Source organism: Panthera pardus, unplaced genomic scaffold (genome assembly GCF_024362965.1).
Source record: "Panthera pardus isolate Hobbes unplaced genomic scaffold, ASM2436296v1 HiC_scaffold_8, whole genome shotgun sequence".
Classification (NCBI taxonomy): Eukaryota; Metazoa; Chordata; class Mammalia; order Carnivora; family Felidae; genus Panthera; species Panthera pardus.
This window is the reverse complement of record NW_026527013.1, coordinates 95,712,214-95,737,612: the sequence shown is the minus strand read 5'-3', so window position 1 is coordinate 95,737,612 and position 25,399 is coordinate 95,712,214. Positions and strand designations below refer to the sequence as shown.

The following is a 25,399-nucleotide window of genomic DNA, read 5'->3' as shown; positions in this document are numbered from 1 at the left end:
CCTTTGTCTAGGACTTACAGCCTCCAGAACTATGGGAAATACCAGCCTGTGGTGTTTTGTTACGGCATCTCAAGTTGACTGAGACAAGAAAAGCTGGCGCTGGAAGAACAGAAAGATAATTCTGTAATTAAATAGGTATTTAAAAGCAATGATTATTTCTGGCAAACAATAGATAATTAATACTTATTGAAGTGCTTAGAAATGATCTTTTTTTATCTTCATGACCACTTAGGCTTCTTGAGTCATATATAAAATTGACTAAGTCAGTAAATGTATTAATTTGTAAGTTTCGTAATGTTTCAGAAGTCTCAAGTGGTTTGGTGAAGTCTGGTTTAGTTTTAATTCTCAATTTTGAATTGAAAAGTGGTGGGGTTTTCCTCTCTGCCTCTCTCATGTACTCTCTCTCTCTCTCTCTCTCTGTGTCTTAAGGAAGTTACTCATACATATGAGCCCTCTATGGAGAAATAAATTATTCACATCTGGTAACAAGGAAAAAAGTAAATTCAGCTATTTATTTGTAAGGAAATGACCAGACTCCAAATCCCCTACTATGGACAGATAGGGCAGCACACTCTCTAAATTGTGTTCATCTGGCCTTTCCTGTGAGGGGCACCTCCCTTTCCTGGTAGAGGTTTTTTCCTATCTGTCTCTGTCTCAGTGACAGAACTTCATCTCAGATTCTTCTTTTTGCCCTAGTACTTGCCTTGTATTACTTGGGCTTTTAATTTTATTTATTTTTTTTTTTTTTTTCTCACTTGCTCTTTCCCACCAGCCCTTCCTTTCTGGGCTGGTTTCCTTCCAGAGCCTCTTTCCCCTCCACACCCTTTTTAATCCTTCACTCTGTTTGGCCTTTGCTACACTTCTTTTCATCCCTTCTCTTTCTTTGTCTTCCAAAGAGCCCATCCCTGGCCTGCCTACCTGATGAAGTAAAGCACCTGAGGGCAAAGTTCCTATCCAGCATGCCTCTTGCTGCTTCTCGGGTGATTTCGGTGGCATTTGAGATGTAGGAGACCAATGGTCAGCCAGCCCACATTTTTAAATACCCATTAGTTGCAGGATGATACCGTCTAGTAATACAGTAACACAAGCCAGTTAAAGCATAAACAGATACAACAATATAAATCAAATCGGTTTTGGCTCTAAATGCCTACACATCTATTCATATATATATATGTGCAAATACACATGCTCACACTTGAATTTCCCAGAGATGAACCAAGGGCATGAATTTTGAGATGAGAAGAACTGACGTTGATGGGAAGAAGGGAGAGAAGGCCTTCTCAGTGCAGGGAACAGTAACCACTCCTGTGTATTAAATGAGTGCCAGTCATGGACAGAGTAAGCAGTAAATTATGTGCCCTGGATACAGAAGCAAGTAAGGGTTGGCCCTGTCCACAGAGAGCTTCCAGTTTGGCTGGAGACCAACAAGTAACCGAGTAATAGAAGTGGGTTAGCAGAAGACATGGGAATGCAGAAGTGAGGTGGGCAGATTGCATTCATTCAGTACTGTATTGCAAGTAACAGTGTTGGGGGTTTTTTCTTCTGATTTTAAAAAGTTATTAGGGCTCATAAAATGCTCAGTGAAGAATATTAGAAAAATGCAGAAAACAAATCACCCATAATCTTGCCATCCAGAGGAAAGCAAAAGATAGTAGTTCTGTAAGCCCTTTTTGTACAAAGACTTTTTTTGTCTTATTATTTAGTTCTAATCTGATAAATCAAATGTTTGGGGAAATCCAGATTCTTATTAGTAGGTTATTCAGAACTTCCAGAGCACATGTCTTCAAATGGGTACTTGACCGAATATATGGTAAAATAAATGTTTGTCATTGTATTCTAATACCATGTACTTAAGCCTTTTTATATATATATTTAGGCCTAAATCAGTTTTTTTACTGTCCTTCTGAATCTGTAATGTTTGCTTGGAAATACAGTTTCTTAACTATTTTTTAAAACTGCTTTATTGACATAAAATTCACATACCATACCATTCACCAATATAAATTGTATAATTCAGTGGGTTTTAGTTTAGTATATCCACAGAGTTGGGCAACCATCACCACAGCCAATTTTAGAAGATTTTTATCAATACAGAAAGAAACTGTATACCCATTAGCAGGCACTCCTTATTTTCCCCCAAGCCCCCCAAACTTAAACAGCCATTAATCTACTTTCTGACTCTCTAGATTTGCCTCTTCTATATAAATGGAATCATATGATAAACATGGTCTTTTGTGACTGGGTGCTTTTACTTAGCATAATGTTTTCAAGGGTCATTCATGTTGTAGTAGTGCTTCATTCCTTTTTATGACTGAATGAAACTCCATTGTACGGCTCCACGGCATTCTGTTGACATTCTGTTATCCCATTGTCGGTTGGTGAACATTTGGGTTGTTTCTACTTTGGGGCTGTTATGAATAATGCTGCTGTGTGCATTCATACATTTCCAGTGTTTGTGTGCACATACATTGCCAGTATTCTCGGGTATATACCTAGGTGTGCTAAACTATCATTTGCATGTTTTTCATTCTCAGATTTCAAAGCATTGTTTTATGCATTATTTTGTATTGTAAAGGAACATATTTAAAATTAATTACCTTCCAATCTTCTCCCCACACCACCCTCTCCCCACCTTTTTCATTAAGCTTGATTTTACTAATACTGGAAACTTAAAACCACACTGCTTCTCCCAAGTCTTGTTGAGCCTTTTTTTTTTTTTTTTTACCAAATTCAGATCACCTTCCCTTAAATGTCTTTGTGGCCTTTCCCATTTGCTTGTCCACCTAGTTTAGGTCCTTGTCATCTCTTTCATACACTGACCTCCCCACTGGTGCCTCTAGTTCTGTCTCTGTCCCCTCTGAGTGACTCAGTAAATCTCTGCCATATTAATCTTTCTAAAACACAGCTTCTGTTTCCTGCTCATTGGAGTCAGATAGACCAACTTAGCCACTTACTGAATAGAGTTTCCTTGGATAAGTTTCTTTAGTTCTCATCTGTAAAAGGCAGTTAATCAGACCACCTCCCAACATTCTAGTAAAGATTAAATGATTGCCTTGAACTTTTGTCTCCCACCAGTAAAATGAGATAAACATCTTTAATTCATGATCCTGCATTTGTATCTCTTGTCTCCCAGAAAGGCAAGGATCATTATGGTGATGTGTAATACATATATCTTGTAAATATTATACATTTATATTGTAATGTATTTATATCAAAATGTGTAATATAAGCATATGTATAGTATATATTAAGACCATATATTATATAATATTTATATTTAATATATTTTTAGGGGGAAGGGTTCTCTCCCAGCACCTAATGCAGCCCTGTGTGCTTAGTGAGTGATCACTCAATTAGTGTTTACAAAGTAAATCAATTAATTGGTTTTCTGCTTAAGGTGGTTATTTGAATAGGTGGTAATTGAAAGGTGATAACATTTTTAAGTGAACAGATAATAGCTCTATCTAAAACTGAACATGGGAGCAAGTATAAAATAGTAGGAAATATTTTTCAAAAGGTCATTTTATGAACATGGAAAATTGCTCTACTAATCAAGAAAGATAGCAGTTAAAGCATAGCTGCAGGTCAAATACAGGTTACAGAGGTGTTCTATAGAGTGATCCATGATTTCCTCATCTTTTTAGTACAATGAACATATTGTAACCAAACGTAAGCTTTTCATCTTCCTTTATGTGTGAATCATTTCCTTTCTATAGCAGACTTATCAGCATACACGTCTCATCTGCTAGAAAACATACCCTACTTCTAAATGTTTTCCACTGTTTATTGAGCTTATGAATGACATTTATATGTTCTTTTAGTTGTTTGTTTAAAAAAGCATGTAATCTGAAACGTGGTACCCTTTGTAATTTGACCCAAGGAAATTCACTTCATGGTTAAAAGATAGGGTGCGTGAGTGTGTTGCCAAAACTACATACAGAGGAAGAAATTATATTGCCAATTCAAAATTAATCAAACTTTATCTGAAAATTTGACATTCTTTCTTTCTTTTCTTGATGATAAAGGTGTAAAAGTTGTAAGGGTGTATGACCCTAGCAGAAGAACTACTAGGCTTTAATATGATTTGGGCATCCACCAGGTGGTGACAAATGTCCTCTTCCTTTCTGGTTCACTATGTGAAATACTTTGTCATCTGTGTATAATAGTGGCCAAGGAGCAGGAGAACTATCTACCATGTGTGAGTGTGAGAAGGTATGTGTGTTTAGTTGCCATTTATTTTATAGGTCTGCTATAAACTGGACATTTTACAGATAAAGCAAATAAGATTCAAAGAGGCTAAGTGACTTTCCTAGGGTCATTCAGACAGAAATGGCTGAGTGGGGATTCACACCCAAGATAGTCCATCATCAAAGTCTATGCCCTTTCTCCAGTCCTGAAAAATCAACATGTCAGGGGAGGGGGACTGAAGGTGGTGTGCATTAAGGCTGAAACTCACAAATTCAAAAAAACTTTGGGAAAAATCCTTGCTAAAGAAGACCCCAAGAACCATTCTTGTTTTAATATGACAGTGCCTACGCTCATATGAGAAGAAAATTGAGTTTGCTGTGGTTTGAAACGAATGCAATCTGCCATTATATTTGGCAACAATCCTTTTAGTTAGAAAAAATGCTTATATGTATAAATTAAAATTTTTTTTTTCAGAAAGAGTTTATCTTATCAGCATTAACTATTACCAAGTATAACAGTGAAGGAAGATATTTGAAGAAAATACTTGGAAATAACCTAAAATTCTCTTTCATCAAAACATAGTGATACTCAGTTTCAGATATTTCCCCCAAATATGATGTATCTTGTCAAATAAATTGGCCTCAAAGGTTGAAATGGTAAGGCCTTCCAGTACAGTCTTCTGTAGTTTAGGTGGGAATTTGAAATAAAAAAGAGGTTGAGAGCCATGAGAGGCAGAAGGAGGTTTATGCAAAAGAATGTGAGTAGTCCTAGCAAGTGAGTGTGGAGAAAATCTTCTGAGGAAAAGGGAAGATCATAGGCCAGGTGAAGGGAAAAGAAATGTATAAAATTAAAAATGGTTTCATGAAATGTAGATGCAACAAAGGTCTTTAACAGATAATATTTGCAAGCCACTACCCAAACCTTTGCTTAAACTACTGAGAAGTGATCTGAAGCAACTAATAAATCAGAGTTTTTTGTTATAGTAAAGTGCATAAAAGTTACTGGCCTTAAGTAAGGTCAGTATAATAAATAAATAAGTAAGTCCTGTATAATAAAGGGATTTTTTAATATATTAATCCAGTAAAACAATTGCACAGTTTTTATTTGGGAATGTTCTTGATAGGCATAATCTTTCCATTTTACTAGTTAACCCCTCCAAAAACTGTGTATATAAAGAAATGTTTTAAAAAATATAACACCAAACTTCAGATTTACTGCTTTCAGCAGAATATCTCTTCTGTTAATTTTACTTTTAAGTAATTAGTGTAAAAGAATTAGTAAGTATGTTAGCTGGGAGGCTTATGGGATAATTTAGTGGATCCTCTCCCTACAGTGACTCAAAAAAAAAAAAAAATGACTTTTTAAGAGCCTTTGTCTCATGATATATAATAGAATATTCCCCTTTCATCTTCAGTTTTCAAGAAGGACCTATATAAATATACCCTAGGATTTCCACAAGAGATAGACTTTTAGGCACTAGGCAGAAACAGAGTTCAGAGTTATTTTGGACCTCCTCACATTGTCTCTGTCTGATCATCTCTAGCTCAATCTGTGTTTCAGTCTTCTGTGTCTTACTCTCCCCCATGTTGGTCCTTCAACCCTCTACTTCCTTCCTTCCAGCTCAGCCCTATGTCATGGTAATAAAGAACTAGCCAAGTTTGACTCATGTATTTGTGTGTTTTAGCTGAATCATTCGTACAATTATAAAAATTATTCAAGGCAGTAGAATTAAACTCTCCCTCACCACTAAACCAAAGAATATAGTCAAAGATTATGTCCATAATGGTCCACCTAAGATATGACATAAATTATATGAATTGAAGGATATTTAACTCAGCTTATCTGAGGAAGGAAGAAATATTCAAAGTAACCTCAGTAAAAATACAATCCTTCTGGCCTGATGCACACAGGTCAGAGACCTGATACAGCCAAGACTTATGACCATGGAGCCTTAAAGACAGATTGTATCGGGGCGCCTGGGTGGCTCAGTCGGTTAAGCGGCCGACTTCGGCTCAGGTCATGATCTCGCGGTCCGTGGGTTCGTGCCCTGCGTCGAGCTCTGTGCTGACAGCTCAGAGCCTGGAGCCTGTTTCAGATTCTGTGTCTCCCTCTCTCTGACCCTCCCCTGTTCATGCTCTGTCTCTCCCTGTCTCAAAAATAAATAAAACGTTTAAAAAAAAATTAAAAAAAAAAAAGACAGATTGTATCATATAATGTCCTTGATGATCTTATTCTTCCATTTCCATACTCTACCATAGCACCCCCAAGAATTCATCGTGATGGAAGGTTTCATCTTTCCTCTAAATCCACCTTAACTCCCCATGGTCCTGACAAACTTAGCATCCTCTGTCATAAAACCAGCTCAAACTTGAGAATTTTCAGTCAAAAACTGAATGGATGGTTCTAAGAGTTTGATCACATTCATGACCAACCTTTTGGTCAACTAAGAGTATCAGTACCAGTACCAACTAAGTAGGTCTGTTACCCACTTCATGTGACTCCTTTTGATCATCTTGTGACTTTGTTTTTGCATCCAGAGACCTATCTTATAGGAGTTATTGCATGCAGTCAGGATTTAGTGGTTCTGTATAACTCAAGCTAATCCATATCTCTTATAAAGCCAAATTAATAGACTACAGAGTCACATGCCAGGTCTTCCTGTGTGGCAAAAGTCATCTTGGGCTGTACACTGAATTGTTGCTTCCAAGTTTCTAGTATTCCCCATAGCAGGTCACAGAAAAGTGGTTATGATTAAGACCTTCTGCTTGTTGCACTCATCAAAGGATGCCAAACTAATGAGCCAGTTCTAACTCAAGGATGTAAAGCACATTTCATTTTGTGGGCCAAGTCCAGCCAATAGAGATAAAACTTTAGGCTCTCACAGTGTGGTAGACTATATGACTTGAAAGCCCTCTGCTAAAACATGTAGCAAATGTAAGATAAAATATAGCAAGCATTTGCTTGACTGCACAGGGGAGCTAACAAAGATGTTAAACTATTGCCAAGAAAGAAAAAAGGGAGCTGAAAACCAAACCAGTAAGGGCATAAGCCACTGCTACCCCTGAGCTTCAGGCTTGGGTCTTGGTACCCCTCTCTGGAAAAAGGTGCTCTTCTCCTTTTACCTGGGAACAACATCCATTTAAGTTAGTCTGCTTTGTTTATTTCCCAGTAGCCACGGCCAGTTGATTTTAAACGGTTCCATGATTCTCAAAGACAATTTCACCCTTGCCTCTGTGGATACCAGTCTTCTCCATGAAGGGTGAGGGGCTTGGCATGTTTACAAAGCTGCCTGACCAGCTCATCAGATTAAATGCATGCTCTCTGTTCCCTCTGGGCCTACTCACCTGGCATGTCCATCACTCGAGCCATGTGAGATACCTGCTAAACAAAGAGGGGTCATTTGTGTTTGTCCAAACCTTGTAATGCTGGTTACACTTAGTTTTGTAATTTCATACTTTAATATTAAGGAAACAGATGAGTGTGAAAAGAAGGAGCAGTGTTGTTTCTGTGCAACCCAAGTTCTATGCTTTGGAAAGGAAAAAAAAAAAATGTACCAATTAAGATGTGAGCAAAACAGCTGTAAAAGACTACACTGGGGGGAAGAATGTAAAAATCTAGAAGGGCCTAACACTGTATGTTAACTATACTAGAATTAAAATTAAAATTTTAATTTAAAAAATCTAGAAGGGCCATCAGACAGTAAGTTTATGGAAAACATAGAAAACTTCAGTCAGTCTGGTGGATTGCTTTGTTCCTTGTTAAAACGGCAAGAATTTAAAGACACTTGGACAGTTGCAGAGTAGTATGGGTACAGAATCCCGCAGACACCTGCTTGTGAGACACCACATTCTCTATAAAGTGCCCTTCACACATTCTCTGTGCTGTTTCACCCCACAGCCTCAGCGATAGGTACTGTCTATGAGTGCAGAGGACATTAGTAAACAAAATAAATGTATCATAATATAATAATGAAGCAGATAGGCTTTGGGGCAGGGCAGACCTGTTTTGAATTTTAAGTCTGCATTTTGTTATTTGTCCTTAGGTAAGTCATGAAACATCTCCAATCCTATTAGCTCAACAGCAAATAGGGATAATAATAATAACTACCTTGGTCCTGAAATTTTTGTGAGAATTAAATGAGATGTTTGGGGAGCACATGGCACTATGTCAGATTCAACATTAGTGTTCTGGAAATAACAGCTGTTAAGATTCCATTGTTTGGCTTTTCTAAAACTTGCTCTTTGAAGACCTGTCTGGATGGCTTTCAAAAGCCGTCTCCCTGGTTCTTTCCGAACTTGGCTGCATTAGTGATGTGGGAGTTGCCTATCTTAGTTTGCTATGGCTGGCATAACAAAATACTAAACGCTGCGAGGCTTAAACACCATAAATTTATTTTCTCACCATTCTGGAGGCTAGAAGTCCAAAATCAAGGTGTCAGCAGATTTGGCTTCTTCCGAGGCCTCTCTCCTTGGCTTGCCTTCCTGCTGGGTCCTCACATAATCATTCCTCTGTGTGCACACATGCCCCTGATGCCCCTGTGTGTCCAAATTTCCTCTTTTTATAAGGACACTAGTCAAATGGGATTAGGGCTCACCCTAATGACCTCATTTTAACTTAATCACCTCTTTAAAGACCCTGTTTCCAAATACAGTCAGTCCTCTGACTGGGGGTTGGACTTCAGCATGAATTTTGGAGGGGATACAGTTCAGCCCATAACATTGCCACAAATTAATTATTTTTGGCTGCATTTGCAAATAACCCTTTTAAAGAATAAGAACCTGAAAAAAATTAAAAAGAATAAGAACCTGAATAGAAACTATGGTTGAGGGATTTTAAGATATCTTCTAGCCACTGAAATGCTAGGACTTTGCAGGATTCTCTATATATGATCTATATAACAAGTTTACTTTTTATGCCTAAAAAATATTTAAAAGGTTTAAGGCTTTATAAAATAATATATAATACTTATATTTATAACTTGTATATAACATTTTTAAAGTACGGTCTCTGGTAATAGGCTAAAAATAGTTTTTAAAGCACATTGTTGAAAAATACCTGTGAGGCATTGAGCAGGGGGTTAAGAAACATTTATGTGTGTACCATAGGAATATATTAAATGAAATATTTATTAACTGAGCACCTGTTCAGGTACAGCATTAGGCCAAAGATTAGGGGCAAACCAGAGAAGTACTTGCCCTTGAGGGGTATTGATCTACTTGGGAAAATGCCAGAAATGTCACCAAGTGAGCTCATTTAATTGCCAGTTAAATTCTCAGTGTAGACACTGAGGCCTGTGTGTTCACAGTCACCTCTGAAGCCAGGAGTGATGGTTGGCTTCCATAATGTGAGAAAGGAAGGTGAAAATCAGAAAAATAGGTCCAGGGGTTTTCTCACTGCAGCGTCAGGACAAATGGAAACAGAAAGCCCTGAGGAAGTACTGTATAGCAGAGAGGTGGGGCAAGGGTGCTCAGAAAAGAATCTGACTAAGAGCAGTTTCCAAGCCCACAGACCCCGCGGTTCAGACTAGGACAGTGATGTGTTCCACCCTTTCACTAAGTTAAGTAGGATTTTGAAACTGAGGAATGTATATGCTGGTGGCACTGTTTTTGGAATGAGTACAAATAGGATACCCATGGTTAGAAAACGTGGGAGTCAGGTACCACCAGATACTTAGGAGAGATCCTCACCATGAAGTGAAATGCAAGAAAAACCTTCATTTGCCAAAGGAAAGAGGTCTCACTTCTTTACCTCATCCTCACCCTTAAGGAATATTTTACTTCGCGTAAACCATGGTAATGACCAATATGATGGAAATGTAACTTGAGAAAATCCTGTTTAATGTGTATCTTTACTCTTCTAGGCCTCTTTTTCGTGGAAGTTCAGACGTTGATCAACTTGGAAAAATCTTGGAGTAAGTAGTAACTCTAATTTTGCATCAGCATCTGTAGCATTAAAACATTTACAGTGCCTTTCATCTAAAATGTTTATCTCTTGTCCTTCCTTCCCCAAGCTGCTGCCTCAGACAGTGTTACTATTTGTGTGGTGAGTGGGGACATGGCAGACATGCTGTTTTATGCAGAGCCCATCATGACATGTAGCCTATCCGGGCTCTGTTCTGGCAGCTTGTATGTTGTTCGTGTGGATCTTTTCGCTAATCCTCCTTCTCCATTTGGCTGAGCTCCAGTTCTTTTCAGATGTGTTGTGTGCTTGGGCCGTTTCAGATGTCCACTGTCAGAGGTGGGGCGCTTGGTAGCCTGGTAACCCATTCTTGCCCACTGGGCTTCCTGTCCCCATTGAGTATCCTTTTGTTATCCAGATTGGTTTTGCATTGTTTTGTTTTCCTGGGCAAAAGATGGTATGCTACACAACCCATTTTTCTTGGGAGCACCAAAATAGGAAATGAGAATCCTAGATTCTAACCCTACATCTGTTGCTAAATAACTATGCAATGTTGAGAAAGTCATTTAAAATGCCTCATAAAGTGCTTACACAGTGCCTGGTGCATAGTGAATACTTTAAAAATGGTAGCTATTATTATAATTCATCCTTAATTGTTTAACCTTTTGTTCCTTAACTTCTTCACCTGAGTAATGAAACTTTGGATGTAAATTCTAGGATTCTTTCTTGTGCTTAACATTCTTTGGTTCTAATTGTCTGTTACTTGGCTTGTTGATGATTTGCAGAGTTCCATTCATGTCTACATGTTTATGCATGTGGGGGTATGTATGCTTTTATGTTTCTAGAATGTTCTGAGGGAGCTTTTCTTCTCACAAAGCATGAAGCATGGCATCCTTTTGGGATATGTGCTTGTGCCAAGCCCCATCAGAATCGGGGGGGGCGGAAATAGGGCGCCTGGATGGCTCAGTCAGTTAAGCATCTGGCTCTTGATTTTGGCTCAGGTCATGATCTCCCTGTTTCTGAGTTCAAGCCATGTATCGGGCTCTGCTCTAACAGTACAGAGCCTGCTTGCGATTCACTCTTTCCCTCTCTGCCTCTCTCTCTGTCTCTCTCTCTCTCAAAAATAAATAAATAAACTTAAAAAAAAAAAAAGAATTGGGGGGAGTAAGAAAAAAGTGGGGATTCTAGAACCAAAAATAACCCTGATCATTGGTCTATAATATTTTATAGGAATCCCAGAGATTTTTATGATACTTTCAGTCCATCTGTAAAACTGATGAAAAGTATCCCTAAAGAAAAGAATTATATTTTAACACTGTCTACTCAAACAGGACTGCTTAAAACAGTTGGAATAAAACTGGAACCTGAGTTTTGTCTTTTAGTGACTAGAAAGCTTCAGTAGGCTTCCATTGGTGCTATTGCCACTGCTGAATCAGAACCCAGTGGCCTTAAGACCTAAAAAATATTTGCTGATTTTATTGCCTGGGGGCTTCCCAGGTCCAGGGAAGCTGCCAAGACTACCACTCCTCCTCTTCCTCCCTCTCCCCCTCCCCCCCCCCCCCCCAAGCCACCTCCTACCACTACTACGGCGTAGACAGTGACTATTACTGCTATTACTGTCACTCCATAAGGTAGACAGATTCAGGACAAAACTCATGTTCTCCCTGCTTCTGAATGTCAGCTTCTCTGATCATACAGTGATAAGCCCTCCATCTATTCTTCCCCCTCACTGTGTATTTTGTGTGCAGTGCAGTGGGAACTTGAAGCAGGAACTGTGAAAGTCAGACCTACCAGTGACTCTGTTTAAAGGAAAAATGATCTTGACCGAAGCCAGCTTGCCAGACATTGAAACCTGTCACCACCTTTCCCTTACTGACACTACTGGGGCGTTCTCTCCAGCCCCGGGGTCTGCAAACTTGTTAGCACTATTAGTGCCTCTTAGTATCTGAAGCCACTGAGATGGACCCGAAAGAACCTTTGACAACCATGTTTGACTTGCTTCCAGTGGAAAGCCAGTTCCACTTTTGGCAAAGGCCTGAGACCCTAGGTTGCCAGCAAAAAAGAAGCCATAAAGTTCTATATATGTTGTGCCTTCAGATATTACTTCTTGGTTTCTGGCGTTGTTTCACTGAAATTATGTTCTGTTTACTCTGCGTTTGTTACTTTGGCATAAAGAAAAGGGACAATGCTGCACCCTAGTGTCATTTCTAAAGTACTTGAGAAATGATTTCTGTCCCCACTGCCATTTATAGGTTTTGTGCTCTGTCAGTCTTTCCAGTACAAATGTCAACTTTTAAGGCTTATATTCAGCTGTCCAAATACTGAAACTTGATGCAAGCACTTGTTAATGGACCTATCAGAATTTCACAACACTCATATATGGGCCATAAAAGTTCATACTGGATGTTAAACTGAAAAAAATTTTTTTTGAGGAAAGCCACATTCACATTCTCTTAAGGGCAGAAATGTTTCTGCACTTGGAGACATTTATACTTTCAAAGAACAACAAGTACTTTGAAAGTGAAACTAAATGCTTTTAGCTCGTGACATTTTAGAGCATTTTTAGGAGCAGAGTCATAGTTAAATGGAAACAAAATATTGGATTTGGAATAAGGAGAACTGGGTTCACTCGAGTGAGCTGAACTCGCTGTGTGTGACTTTGGCAGTTGATTTCACTCCTGTCCTTAGTTTCCACAACTATAAAAAGGAAGTAATAACTGACCTACATGTCTCAGAAGGTTGTTATGAGATCAGAGGAGGTGATAGATTTAAAAATACTTTTGAAAGTTATTTCTATAGGTAGCTATATATATATACATGTAATTATACACCACATATACACATACATACAGAGACGCTGTTTCTTTAAGGGCTTTTGGCAGTCAGCTGCCCATATCGCCAGATTTATTTCGACATAAGTATATTCAAAGCTGCAAATAAAAAGATTTTAAATTGTTACTAAGAATTATTATAACTGATTTCTAGATGATTGGTGATGATATGCAAAAAATGATATACAAATGGCTAAAAAGCTGAAAATAAAAGGAAGAAAATTTTTAAAGTTTTTAATAAGTATTCTTTTTTCTTCCTCTGCCTATTCCATTCTATCCAAACACACACATTGATGTCCTTTAATAATCAATAGTGCTATCTTTTTTCTCTTTGCTCTTATTCTAGATCTAGCTATTAAGCAAATTTGTATGTTGCCCAAGTTATTTCCATTTATTTGTTCTGGTAAATATGTCCAAGAATCTGTCTTTATTTGCCTCAACAACATGGCTTTCCCAGCATGTCCAACAGATACAGGCATACAGTGTCTTTCCCCGGACACCCAGTAACAGGTGCAATTATGGTATGAGTATTTGCTCTTCCCAGGTGAGGTCTGTGACCTGGGCTCTGCTGAAATAAGAGAAGGAGGAACAAAGCCTTACAGAGAGCCTGTGATTTTCACCACCACATCTTCCTAAAACCTGGGAAACCCAATCAGGAGAACATATCTCAGGACCTCAGTCCCAGGCCAGCACCATCTCTAACTGTAGTTAAAGTAATTTGGTCATGGGGCACCTGGCTGGCTCGGTCAGTAGAACATGTGCCTCTTGATCTCAGGGTTGTAAGTTTGAACCCACCTTGGGTGCAGAGATTACTTAAAGATAAAATCTTAAAAAAAATAGTTTGGTCAATTTGAAAGCTATATATTCTGTCCACTAAATTATAACTTTTAGTTCGGAGTTAATCAGAGTCTGTAAGTGAGATGTAATTTCTTGTGTCCCTTAACTTCCCTTGTTCAAACCTACTTACTATCTATACATAAACTTTAAATAACATCTCTATAGTGTATAAGTTGCATAAGGCCACTGACAATATTTCTGAAGAACCTCGGCACATATCAGTAGGACTCAAGCAGTTCATATTTTTAGCGTGATAGCAATGCATTGCCCACACATTTTAGATTAATAGCATTATTTTCTTCTCATGATAATAATAATGGGTAATGTATTGATATTGACAAGTACTGTTTATCAGGCACTGTGCTATGCACTTTATATAAATTATTGCTGTAAATTATCATTTTTTTCTTTTATTTGTTTATTTTGAGAGAGAGAGAGAGAGCATGTGTGCTTGAGCAGGGCAGGAGCAGAGGGAGAGGGAGAATCCTAAGTAGGCTTCACACTTAGTGCAAAGCCTGATGCAGGGCTCAGTCTCACAACCAGGAGATAATGACCTGAGCCGGAATCAAGGCTCGGACGGTAAACCAACTGAGCCACCCAGGCACCCCTAAATTGTCGATGTCAATAAAGAAAGACACTAAGAAAGAAGCTAACTAATTTGTCCTTACCTAGCAATAAGTGGTAGATGCAGAATTTGAACCTAGGTCTACCTTTTCTAAAGCCTGTGCTGTTTTTTTTTAATTTATTTTTTGTATTTGAGTATAGTTGACACACAATATCTATGCTGTTTCTATATCATTGGATCCTCTCTCCATGTTTCTGATTCCAGAATGATTTTCAGCAGAAACATAAATGATACTGTCTTTCGTTATTGTTTACTCTGGAATACCATAAAATAGTTTGGTAATATAAAATATATATAAGCTAAGTTTAATTCAATTAATTTGAAATTAAATTATAAAATAGTGTGTGCCTGATAGTTACACAAGATTAACATACTTTTTAGCCTCTTTTTGGTCTGATTCTAGTGTATATAATTACTGTTTGGAGAATTATTCTTTAACCAAAAGTGCAACCAAATTTATGTGTTAATCATGTTAGATGAGCATCATAAAGCATGTCAGTATGAGTGTTTGATCAGAACACAAAAAGCATTCTCGGGTGTAAAGGAAATATTATATGCTCTTATGAGCCTCCTTTGAACATATAGGTTCTACTCTGTCAGTACATCAGGACTTACTGGTAATATAATAATTTCCATTTCTGCATCATCCTATATATTTGGTATCTGCTACCAGAGTAATCTTTTATCTCTTCCCAGTGAATTATACAATTCTCCCCTGAGATCACCCTGTGATCACCATACTGCAATAGGACAGAAAGAGATGAGAATCCCACCAGTAATATAAGTGAGGGGCTCCTGGGCTCTGTGTCCCCCATACCTGCCTCTTAGACTGTACCATCATCTAGAATTTGGTAGGAAAACAGCTTCAGCATAGCATCTAATGCTTATGTTCACATGTGGTTCTTTTATAGTGTAATTGGACTCCCAGGAGAAGAAGACTGGCCCAGAGATGTCGCCCTTCCCAGACAGGCTTTTCACTCAAAATCTCCTCAACCAATTGAGAAGTTCGTAACAGATATTGATGAACAAGGCAAAGACCTACTCCTGGTAAGTTCATGCGGTGCAGAGTTGGTCTGCACTGGGTGGATCAGAGCCTTGCCCTGTCCACTGGGTGGTCTGCTAGGTGGTGGGCACAGTATCAGTTCAGCATCATGTGCCACAACCACACAGGGCCGAGGCCACAACCTCTCTCTGCAGCTTTCATTTCCACACCTGCAGCAGCTGGTGGCTTTTGATTCTGGAATGTCTTCATTTCCTATAGAAAGAGAAAGAGAAAGAGTCTGATCCACAAACTTTCAATCTGCCATCTTTAAATGTTTGTTTGAATGCAGCCTTTGAAGCCTCTCAAATTCATCTAGACATATGCTTCTAATAAGTATTGAATGTGCCATGCACATATAAAATACCTCACTGAAAATAAGGACTCGTGTTCAGCTTAAGATTCAGACTCGTAATATTTGGCCTTGTATGTAATTCCCTAACGTGGAGGACAGAAAAGTAGGTAGAGGAGTATACCTGTTGAGCTACTCTTGGTGTTCAGAACCCAGTGACTGATGAGTGTTTCCTTTACCTACTGAATAACAACCTATGATAGCTAGCCAAGAAAGTACTCCTAGACCTGGAGGAGCTAGTGCTCCCATTCTGTCAGTGTATTCTAAATTTCAAATATAGACCTAAGAGTCTATAGGTCTCAGTAGAAATGTTATACCTTAGCTCTGTGTGGACACAGCCATTGATTGGCATGTTTGCAGAGCCACGGATTCTCCCAGTGAAAGCCCTAAGTCCCATCTTCACTTGATGGGGGCTCATTTTCTGATGCTTACTCTACGGTTCCCTCCACTGCCGCATTATGGAGAAGGACAGCTATTTTCCCTCCCCACCATTTATTTCTAAGACACTCACTGAGAACTTTGGCCCACATCCTTTGAAACAAATTCTTATTAGAAGGGAGAATATTCTCCTATACAAAAACTCACTATATATACACACTTGCTGGCTCACCTACTATTTAGGAAAATTTTTTCTTGGTTTCAATTAACAGACAAGTATTTGCATTACCTTAAGAAAAGGAGGTTTGATGGAATGTTTCATGTGGCCTGGAAGTGAAAAGCCATCCAGAGTGTAAATGCTCTCCCAGTCCTGCTAAGAGCATCACCTGCTCTTAGCAACTCTGCTTTTCTCTGCCCTGCAGACCTTTTCTCCTCTTCATTATTTCTTTTCAGTTGTGCTGTCTGCTCCCCTTAACTTTGGCTGGCCCCTGACTATCAGAATTTCAGCTAACTCATGGATCCTTTCAGCTCTAACCCCCACCACTAACATTTGCTCTGTTAGTATTTCCTACATCAGATTCCTGAAAGGAAGAATGTGGCTGACACGCCTCATCTTTTTGCCAACCCATGATATGGGTTGCTGCCTAGGGCCTGCATTCCTGGTCCAGTCAGCTGTGCTAGGAGGGAGGGAGAGATGATGTGTTATAAAATATGGCCACCATAGGCTTTCCTTTTCAGCAAGAACTCTGAATGAAATGCTCCTCTTAGAAGAAGATTCTGGACAGTCAGTCACAATGATAAGCAACTTTAGTAGTGAAGTATTCCACTTCTTCAGCTACTGGGACATCCAAAGACAACTCAGAGTCTCTCAACATCATTAGGAATCACCAAAAGGAACTTAAAATGTAAAGCTAGTGGACAGTGCCACATGCTCATTCATTCAGTGTCTCCACTGGTGGTGCTGGCTTTCAAAGTCAGACCACACACTAGTGCTGGACTAGAGAAGTAGCAGGAAACAAAGAAGAAAAAGGAACAAAGAAACTACCAAAGAGAGAAGGAAGAGGGTGGACAAGGAGTGTCAACAGAGAATAGAAAAAGCAAAGGAAGGGAATAAGAAGCAGATTCAGTGACCTCAGGACTAGAAGCAACTTAAGGACAAAACATAGTAATCCGAGGGCATTCAGGGAAAGGATAGCCCAAGACTTCAAAGCCTAGAACCCCCTGAAAGCTCTCACTGTTTCATGCTAGAGGGACAGAAGGTAGAACTGTTATAATGCAGAAGAAAGCAGGCTGTTCAGTACCAGATAGGCAGCTGAGATCCCGGCAGGACTTGTTGCCTCTATTGAAATTTATTCAGTAAGGAAGGAAAGTGAAGGGTATTTTAGGAAGTTGTTTTATTTAAGATACAACATTTAAAAGTTTAGCACTGTGAGAGTTGTCCTTTGTTTTATCTGAAATAAAGGCAGACTATATAATGCTCAGCCATGTATGAATGGATATATACATTGACATTTATAAATGCTCTCACATACATATGTAAGTTGGGCATAGTAATAAGACCATTCAGAGGAAAAATTATTTTTTAACAACCAGAACCTACCCATCTTTACAAGCTTTGTCCCCTCCATCATGGTTAACTGGAGAGGCCACGTACTTATTTTCTTGCTGAAAAAAGTTTTAGAGTTTCTGCTAACTGCTTTCAGGGCCTAAGGTATATATTTGTGGGGGCTGGCGGAGGGGACGGTCCTTGGATTAGTCTACTTTTGCTGCATAACCAACAACCCCCCAGAAATCTCACTAGCGTACAACAGTAAACATTTATTTCTTGCTCATGGGTCTGCAGATGGATAGACAGCTCTGCTTCAGCCTATGGGTCAAGTACAGGTCTTCTCCATGTGTCTCATTCTAGGGCCCAGAACAAGAGGGGCTTTGGCTCCCCAAGGCCTGTTTTTCTCATAACAGATGTTATGATGCTCCCAGAAGGGCAAGCAGAAACACATGATGCCCCTGAAGGCCTAGGCTTGGAAGAGGCACCCTGCTACTTCTGTCCACATTCCATTGGCCAAAGCAAGTTACGTGGTCAAGGCCAACTCTAATAGAGGGAAGAACACTCCTCCCATGAAGGAAGGGTGGGAAGAAGGAGGCTATGTGCTGAAAAATGATCCAGTCCATCATAGTATTCAACCCTTGACTAAATAGCAATCCCAGAAGCTCATTTTATAAGACAGTTATTTGGCAAGTAAATTAGATTTTCTTAGAGAAAGAATATTCTTACAGAAGATTTTGGATTAATTCTCAAGTCATCCAAATTGCTCTGTTGAAGTAGAGCAATGATAGAACTTAGCCACCATTTCTATGTTCTGTAGAACATAAAGGATTAAGACTTCCAACTGGAGATTCTCACACACTTCCACATTAGGCTAAGGATTTCTCCTTCTCTCCACCATCTTCCCAGCTCTAAGCCATCAAGATAGCTGTGCGGACAGGCTTCCTCCGAGACAGTCCTCTAGGGACATGTCTCTCTATCTTGAACATATTCCCACATTTTTTTTTCTTCTTTCCTATGTCCTAGGGATTACATTGGCTGCTTCTTTCTCTAATGCCGCTACCTAATTTTCTCCTTCCTAGACTCTGGGAAGAGAGAACCCAGGCTTAAGAGTTTTGCCCCTGCTCTTCTGTCCTTACAGAATTCAGCCCATGCAAAGCTTTTCTCACAATGTTTATTGCTGTTAGGGACAGTAGAACCATTCTGCCACCAAGCTCCCTCATCTGCTTGCCTTTTGGCTCTTTGGTTTTCAGGAGACACTATGAGAAACTGGCACCCATGGACTGGTGGGGAGTTCAGGATAAATAAGATTTCAGGGGACCCAAATTTGCCTGGAATTATATATAGAGTTTTCTATTTGTGAGTGTTTTTCTAGGTCAGTAGCATTCAACAGAGTGTTAAAGGGTCCCTAATCGTCAAGATCTGATGGAGACTTTGAGGTCCTTGAGGGCAAAAACCCAGATTAAATGGAAGTCAGCATAACCATGATAATGTTAAGTCTTCAGATTACATAGAGGACTGAAATTCATAGACGTGTCAGATACCCAGCTCACTAAAGTGGGCACTGCATCACAGACAGAGAAGCTGGTAGAGTTTCTCTCCTACTTGTGTGTTCCTGGGCAATGGATAGGTCTTACTCATCCTCCACTAGTGCTTACCACCTGCTAGTCACTCTGGAGGTGTTGGTGGAAGGACAGGAGGAGGATGTGAAGAACAGGATTACCTGGGGTTGGTGTGGAAATGGAACTAAGATTAGGGAAGCATTCTGTCTAATTGATTATGAATTGTCAGTTTGAGAATGGAGATTGCTGCCCCAGAGGTTCACCATCCCCCTCCCCCCGCCGCCAACCCTTTCACCTTCTACCTACACTTGAGTTGACAGCCTGGAATAGAGTTTAGTACCAGAACTGAACCTAATGGACATTGCTGCTGCCCATGAGGCACCTAGACATGCACCAGAGGAAGGAATCATTTCCTCTGGATGGTGCAGCCCTGGGCCAGAGTGCACAACTTGCTAGCAGGTCAGGGTAAGTTGGGCCTAGGTTTTAGCCCTTACTTGCCCTCCTTAATAGAGAAAACCTTTATTTCCTGCTTTAAAATGTATTTCCTTTTTTTTGTTTTCTTGTTATTTTGTTTTGCTTTTGATATTAGAAATATGTCAGAAACAAGGGCGCCTGGGTAGCTCAGTTGGTTAAGCATCCGACTTCAGCTCAGGTCATGATCTCCCAGTTCGTGAGTTTGAGCCCCACGTCGGGCTCTGTGCTGACAGCTCCGAGCCTGGAGCCTGCTTCAGATTCTGTGTCTCCCTCTCTCTCTGCCCCTCCCCCACTTATGCTCTGTCTCTCTCCGTCTCTCAAAAATAAATAAACGTTGAAAAAAAAATATGTCAGAAGTTGTTACTGTAGTTTAATAATTACCCTCTTACCCCTAAACAAGACAACTCTGTTCCATTCTTGACTCATCAATAAACCTTGGGGAAGAGTAAAAAGTTAGGGTGACATCTCTGACTACAGCACTAAGTTTTCTAGCATTAGAAAAATCACTACCTAGGGGTTCCTGGGTGGCTCAGTCAGTTAAGCGTCCAACGTTGGCTCAGGTCGCCCCCTCATCAGGCTCTCTGCTGTCAGCACAGAGCCCGCTTTGGGTCCTCTGTCCCCCTCTCTGTTTGCCCCTCCTCTTCTTGTGCTCCCTCTATCTCAAAATTAAACTTAAAGAAAGAAAAATCACTACCTAAATAAAGTTATATACATACTATGATAATACTAATAATATCTTTTAAAGGACCTGGGATAGGTAGAAGAGAAAGCCTGGGGAGGTAAAAGTACACAGGCAACCCAAAAGCTATTGCTTTTTCCTGAAGGGCAGTTTATACATTGAGGACATATATAAGATAAGATATATATAAGACTGTCTACATTTTATTTAGTGTCCCATGAAGTAGATACTCCTTCTGATTCTAGACACACTTAATTCATGGCAGTGAACAAATGTATAACTGTGTAAACACATTATTTAAATGGACATGTTTTATGTCAGTTATTTTTTTTCTTTATCACAGAAGTGCCTAACCTTTAATCCGGCCAAAAGAATATCTGCCTACAGTGCCCTGTCTCACCCCTACTTCCATGATCTGGAGAGGTGCAAGGAGAATCTGGATTCCCGTCTGCCTCCCAGCCAGAACAGCTCAGAGATGAATACAGCCTGAGGTCCCGACGGCCATCTTGAGCTGATCACCGGGAGAACACCCCTGGGGGCTGATGGGCCCCCCCTGAGTAAGCCCCGCAGAGCCACTGAGGATCACTGGCTGGGGACCTTCTAGTTGCCCGTCGTCTGGACGGGCTCTGCTTCTCCATGGAAACCGCCTAGTTTACTGTTTTGAAATCAATGCAAGAGCGATTGCAGCTTTATGTTCATTCGTTTGTTTGTTTGTTTGTTTGTCTGTTTGTTTGTTTCAAGAACCTGGAAAAATTCCAGAAGAGAAGCTGCTGACCAATTGTGCTGCCATTTCATTTTTCTAATCTTGAATGCTGCCAGTGTGGAGTGAGCAATCCAGGCACAGCTGAGTTATGATGTAATCTCTCTGCAGCTGCCTGAGCCTGCTTTGGTACTTTTGAGTGAGAGTGTGCACGCGCGTGTGCATGTGCATGCATGCGTGCGTATGTGTGTGCGTGAGATTCTTGATTTCTTAAAGTGTTACTTTCTGTAAACAACAAGAATAATTGAATTTTAAAGACTCAAAGTGACCTATAAATAACAGGTGTCTATTGACTAAAGGTGATTTACCAGAATGGGCTTCTCAAATTACACAGTTGAACCTATGTCCTCAGAATTTCTATTATGGCCAAAAACAGTAAATTTGTTAGAAGTAAAACATTCACTATCTAGATGAAGTTTTATACACACAACAAAAGGAAAAAAAATGCTAGTATCTTTTAAGAGACCTGTTTTTTAAAGCATACACTCTATTTACTCTTGATAAAAGCTGAAAATTACTCACTGTAAGTCCATTTTAACCTGTATTATATGCTTTGTTATTTCTTTTGAAAAACACCCTATAAGCTTTTTCTTACTTGCTATAGATTTAGGGAGTGTACCTCAAATAGGTAAAATGGTCAAAAAAAAAAAAAAAAACAATTAGAGAAAGCCTTTATTTCCTGATTTGAAATCTGTTTCCTTTTTGGATTCTGTTGTTACTTTATTTTGTTTTTTTGATTTTAGGAATTTGTCAGAAACTGTTTCCTGTTTTGACTCAGAGAATAGCTTTCTCTGACGAGACAGGAATACCATTTAAGTTTTCCCTATTACACTGTACTTTTTCTGCCATGCACTGCCTTGTTTGCAGAGTTTCCATCTTATCTCCTAGGGCCTCTAGTATATATTACTACCATTACATAACTAATAACAGATTGTTTAAGCCGTTCCCATGCACCTCCTGCTTGCTTTCTTCCAGTGAACCTTTTGTAAATAGTTAGATTCAGATTGTGGCTTAATGGATCCAATTTTTCAGCCCTAACAGGGTCCCCTAGGCTCTCACTCCAGTGTGATCTTCCCAGCCAGCATTTGTTGTTGTTCCCTAGGCAGTAAGTGGAGGATTGGCTCTTCTCTATCACCAGCACATAGATTGCCTTAAACTGTTACTTAGTGTTTTACAATTTTTTTAGAAGATGTCCGTGTAGAATCGGAGAGAATGTCTTTATTTTTTTTTAGACGTATATATTTACCCTATAAAATGATCTTTTCTCCATCTCCCAGGCTGTGCTTATTTCCAGTGCCTGTGCATACTCCCTCTCCGTGCAGAGCCAGCCTGACCTGGGCATTGTGAACAGCTTTACTTTTTCTCTCGCCATTTTCTCTACCGTTCTTTATATTTCATGTCATCTCTGCCTTATGTGTGGTTAGTACTCAGTTAGCTCAAGTAACCCGAAGACACAGAGATGAAGTATCCTTTTGGAAGTTTAGCTGTCTTTGCTCTCTGACTCATGTTTTGAGTACATGCAACAGATAGGCTATGTTTAGAGTTAGGGTTGTCAAAGAATGAACATCGCTTCACTCAGTAGAAAATGTTCCAGTTGATGTTTATATATTGTCTAGCCTTACTGAATTCTTCACAGCTTAATATTCTATACTACCATGATGAACAAGGGAAAAATTAAGACTTTTCTCCTTGAAAGCTTTTTGGGTTGGAAATTACTCTTTTTTTAATATGTATATTGTTTAACATTTTTCTAATTCAGTAACTTGAAGAGCAGGAAAATTGGTCTAAAGCTAGATATGAATGAGAAGATGGGCCACAAGAATGTTTGATGCTTTCTTCCTTGTTGACAATATTGCTTATGTTTTGTCATCACTGTAAATGCTTGAGATATAATGAATCCATAGCAGTCGGGGCAATGTCTCCCCTGGAAAAGTGATTTCTGCCTTTCCTTTGAAGACATTTTTTGCTGGGCCCTAGAAATTCAATTTTAAAACTCAATATAAGTACTGATTTCATCATGTGCTTTCTGGTTAGTATCCATGGCTAGAGTGAACATAAGTTGAGTTTCTGCTTTTTTCAGGTTTTCAGAAGTTCTCTCAAGAAAAATGCAGCCGTTCTGAACTGGAATTTTTCAGCATTCTTGGGAATTCTAAACAAGTAGAGAGCTCCACTTTATTTCTAGCATATACTTTTGGTTCATTTCTCAGTAGTGTTTATGAAGAAAACTTAAAGCACAAACATTTTGGCATGAGATTCATTAGATGCTTGGCAAATTATCCCCTGAGAGGCAGAAGGAGAGGGTATCTGGCCTCTCTGACCCCAGCTCTTCCATCTGTGTGGTTCTTGCAGTTGAGTAATTACCCTCGTTTTATGTCTTTTACATCCAGGCTCCCCAGTTCTGAAATCCAGATGCCACACGAGCACCCTTCCCATTAGGGCACTTTGAAGCATATAGCAGCATAGGAATTTACTGAATACAGCTTATTCTTCTGTGACATATGGTTTCAAACGTCTTTGCCAAAAGCCAAGCAGTGGTCAGCTAAAAAAGTCATACTGCCCCAGGGATATACTGAAGCAGCTTATATCAATAAAAATACGGTGTCAGATTCAAAATCACATTTATATTCACATTTGAGGGCTGGTGCTAGAATGTGCCTGATAGTTTCTATATGATAATTGTTTTCTTAGGGCCCAGGCATTGTGGGAACCATAGTGCATGGTGAAGTTGTAACAATCCCACTTAAGAATAAGAGAGAAACCTGTCCATTTCAGCATTATAAGCTATCATGTGGCAAAGGTAATAAAGCCCTAATCTTACAAACTTAAAAACACAATACCCAGTGCATTGGCACCTCCCACTTTGTCTCTCCTTGAAAGTAGATAAGAACCCAAGAAACAGAACCTGTTTTAAACAAGACGTCGGAGCCATTTCATCCCTCTGTATTCTCATGATTTTCTCTCAGGAATCACACACTAGGAATGGCATACTTTTCATTTAGCCCAAGGTGTCTTACTAAAATAAAAATAGTTCAAAATATTTACCTAAGAATAGAATCTCAGCCTTTAGTTTTAAGTAAAAATGAAAATTTCAGAATGCACGGGACGTTAATATCTTAAAGAAAAGGTACACCTTTCAATAGAAATTTATCATTTGACTCCAGAACGCAGTACTGTCCATCTTGATGGGGGGGGGGGGGGGAGGGGGGGAAACAACCAAATAGTACCAAATATTTTGAATCTTAAATTATGTATTTAAATTGAGCTTTTAACTATATGCCTCTTAAGGTCAGTAATGGCAGTCCTCATGCCATTATGGAAATTAAAATCATGTAAGCTTCCTAATATCACAAACATATTAAAATTCTTCTTTCCAAAGAATTGCTTTTAAGTGACAACTTGGCTATTTTTATGATAAGCACAGAAGAGAGTGTCTCACATTTTCCAAAAGCAGGCTTTTGTTGCATAGTCAGGTCTAGGAAAGAGTAATATTAAAAGTTAATAAGCTGCTGTAATTACTTAATTGTGTTAGTACAGTAACTATAGAATATTCACCCTGGAAAGAAAATGTTGAGACATTATAAGTTCTTAGGTATTGACAAAATTCAAAAGAATGCATGTTTTACATTGTGACACATAAAAACAGTGTCTTTATTTTAAAAAATAAAGATGGTAGCATGATTTCTAAATCTTTAAAAGGCATAAAATAATGGACAATGGATAGAGGAAATTCTAGAGAAAATGAAGGTATTCAAAGAAGGATAGTTTCAAAGTTAGATATATTTTGAAGGATAAATATTTATTAGCAAATATATTGTAAGAATTTCTATTAAAGTCATCCGGCAACTATGAAGTTGATAACGTTCCAAAACATGTTTTATGGAAAAGCCTTTCCAAGCAGTTACCATTTCAAAGGGTGACCTGAGCAAACTACCATACTCCTTACTTCATGGGAAGAAGCAGCCATGTGAAACTAACGCTTGTTATGCAAGCCTAAGAATGTTCACTGTAAATAATAATAATAATAAATTTTAAAAAGGCACATATTTCCTGTGCCACCAAGATTTTTTGAAAACTGGTAAAACCCAAATCCTTGATCATATGCACTTGATACATTCAGATGTATGATATGGAACATAGCTACATGTTTCCACGGTAGAAAAACTTACTGAGACTGCAAAAGCCTATCACGCAATAGAAGTCCCCAGGTAATTAGTAGTGGTGTTCTCTTCA

At 39.1% G+C, this 25,399-nt stretch overlaps 1 protein-coding gene across 3 annotated transcripts in view; it reads left to right on the top strand.

Moving 5' to 3' along the window:
- CDK6 (cyclin dependent kinase 6) overlaps positions 1-24,361 on the top strand; it is a 251,663-nt gene extending 227,302 nt beyond the window's left edge. For all 3 annotated transcript variants that reach the window (XM_019443315.2, XM_019443314.2, XM_053897582.1), the window contains exons 6-8: positions 10,049-10,099; positions 15,291-15,426; positions 20,753-24,361. In XM_019443315.2, the coding sequence (XP_019298860.1) occupies positions 10,049-10,099; positions 15,291-15,426; positions 20,753-20,899 (334 nt within the window). In that variant the 3' untranslated portion in view covers positions 20,900-24,361. The remainder of the gene's footprint in view (positions 1-10,048; positions 10,100-15,290; positions 15,427-20,752) is intronic.
- The last annotated feature ends 1,038 nt before the right edge of the window (positions 24,362-25,399 follow it).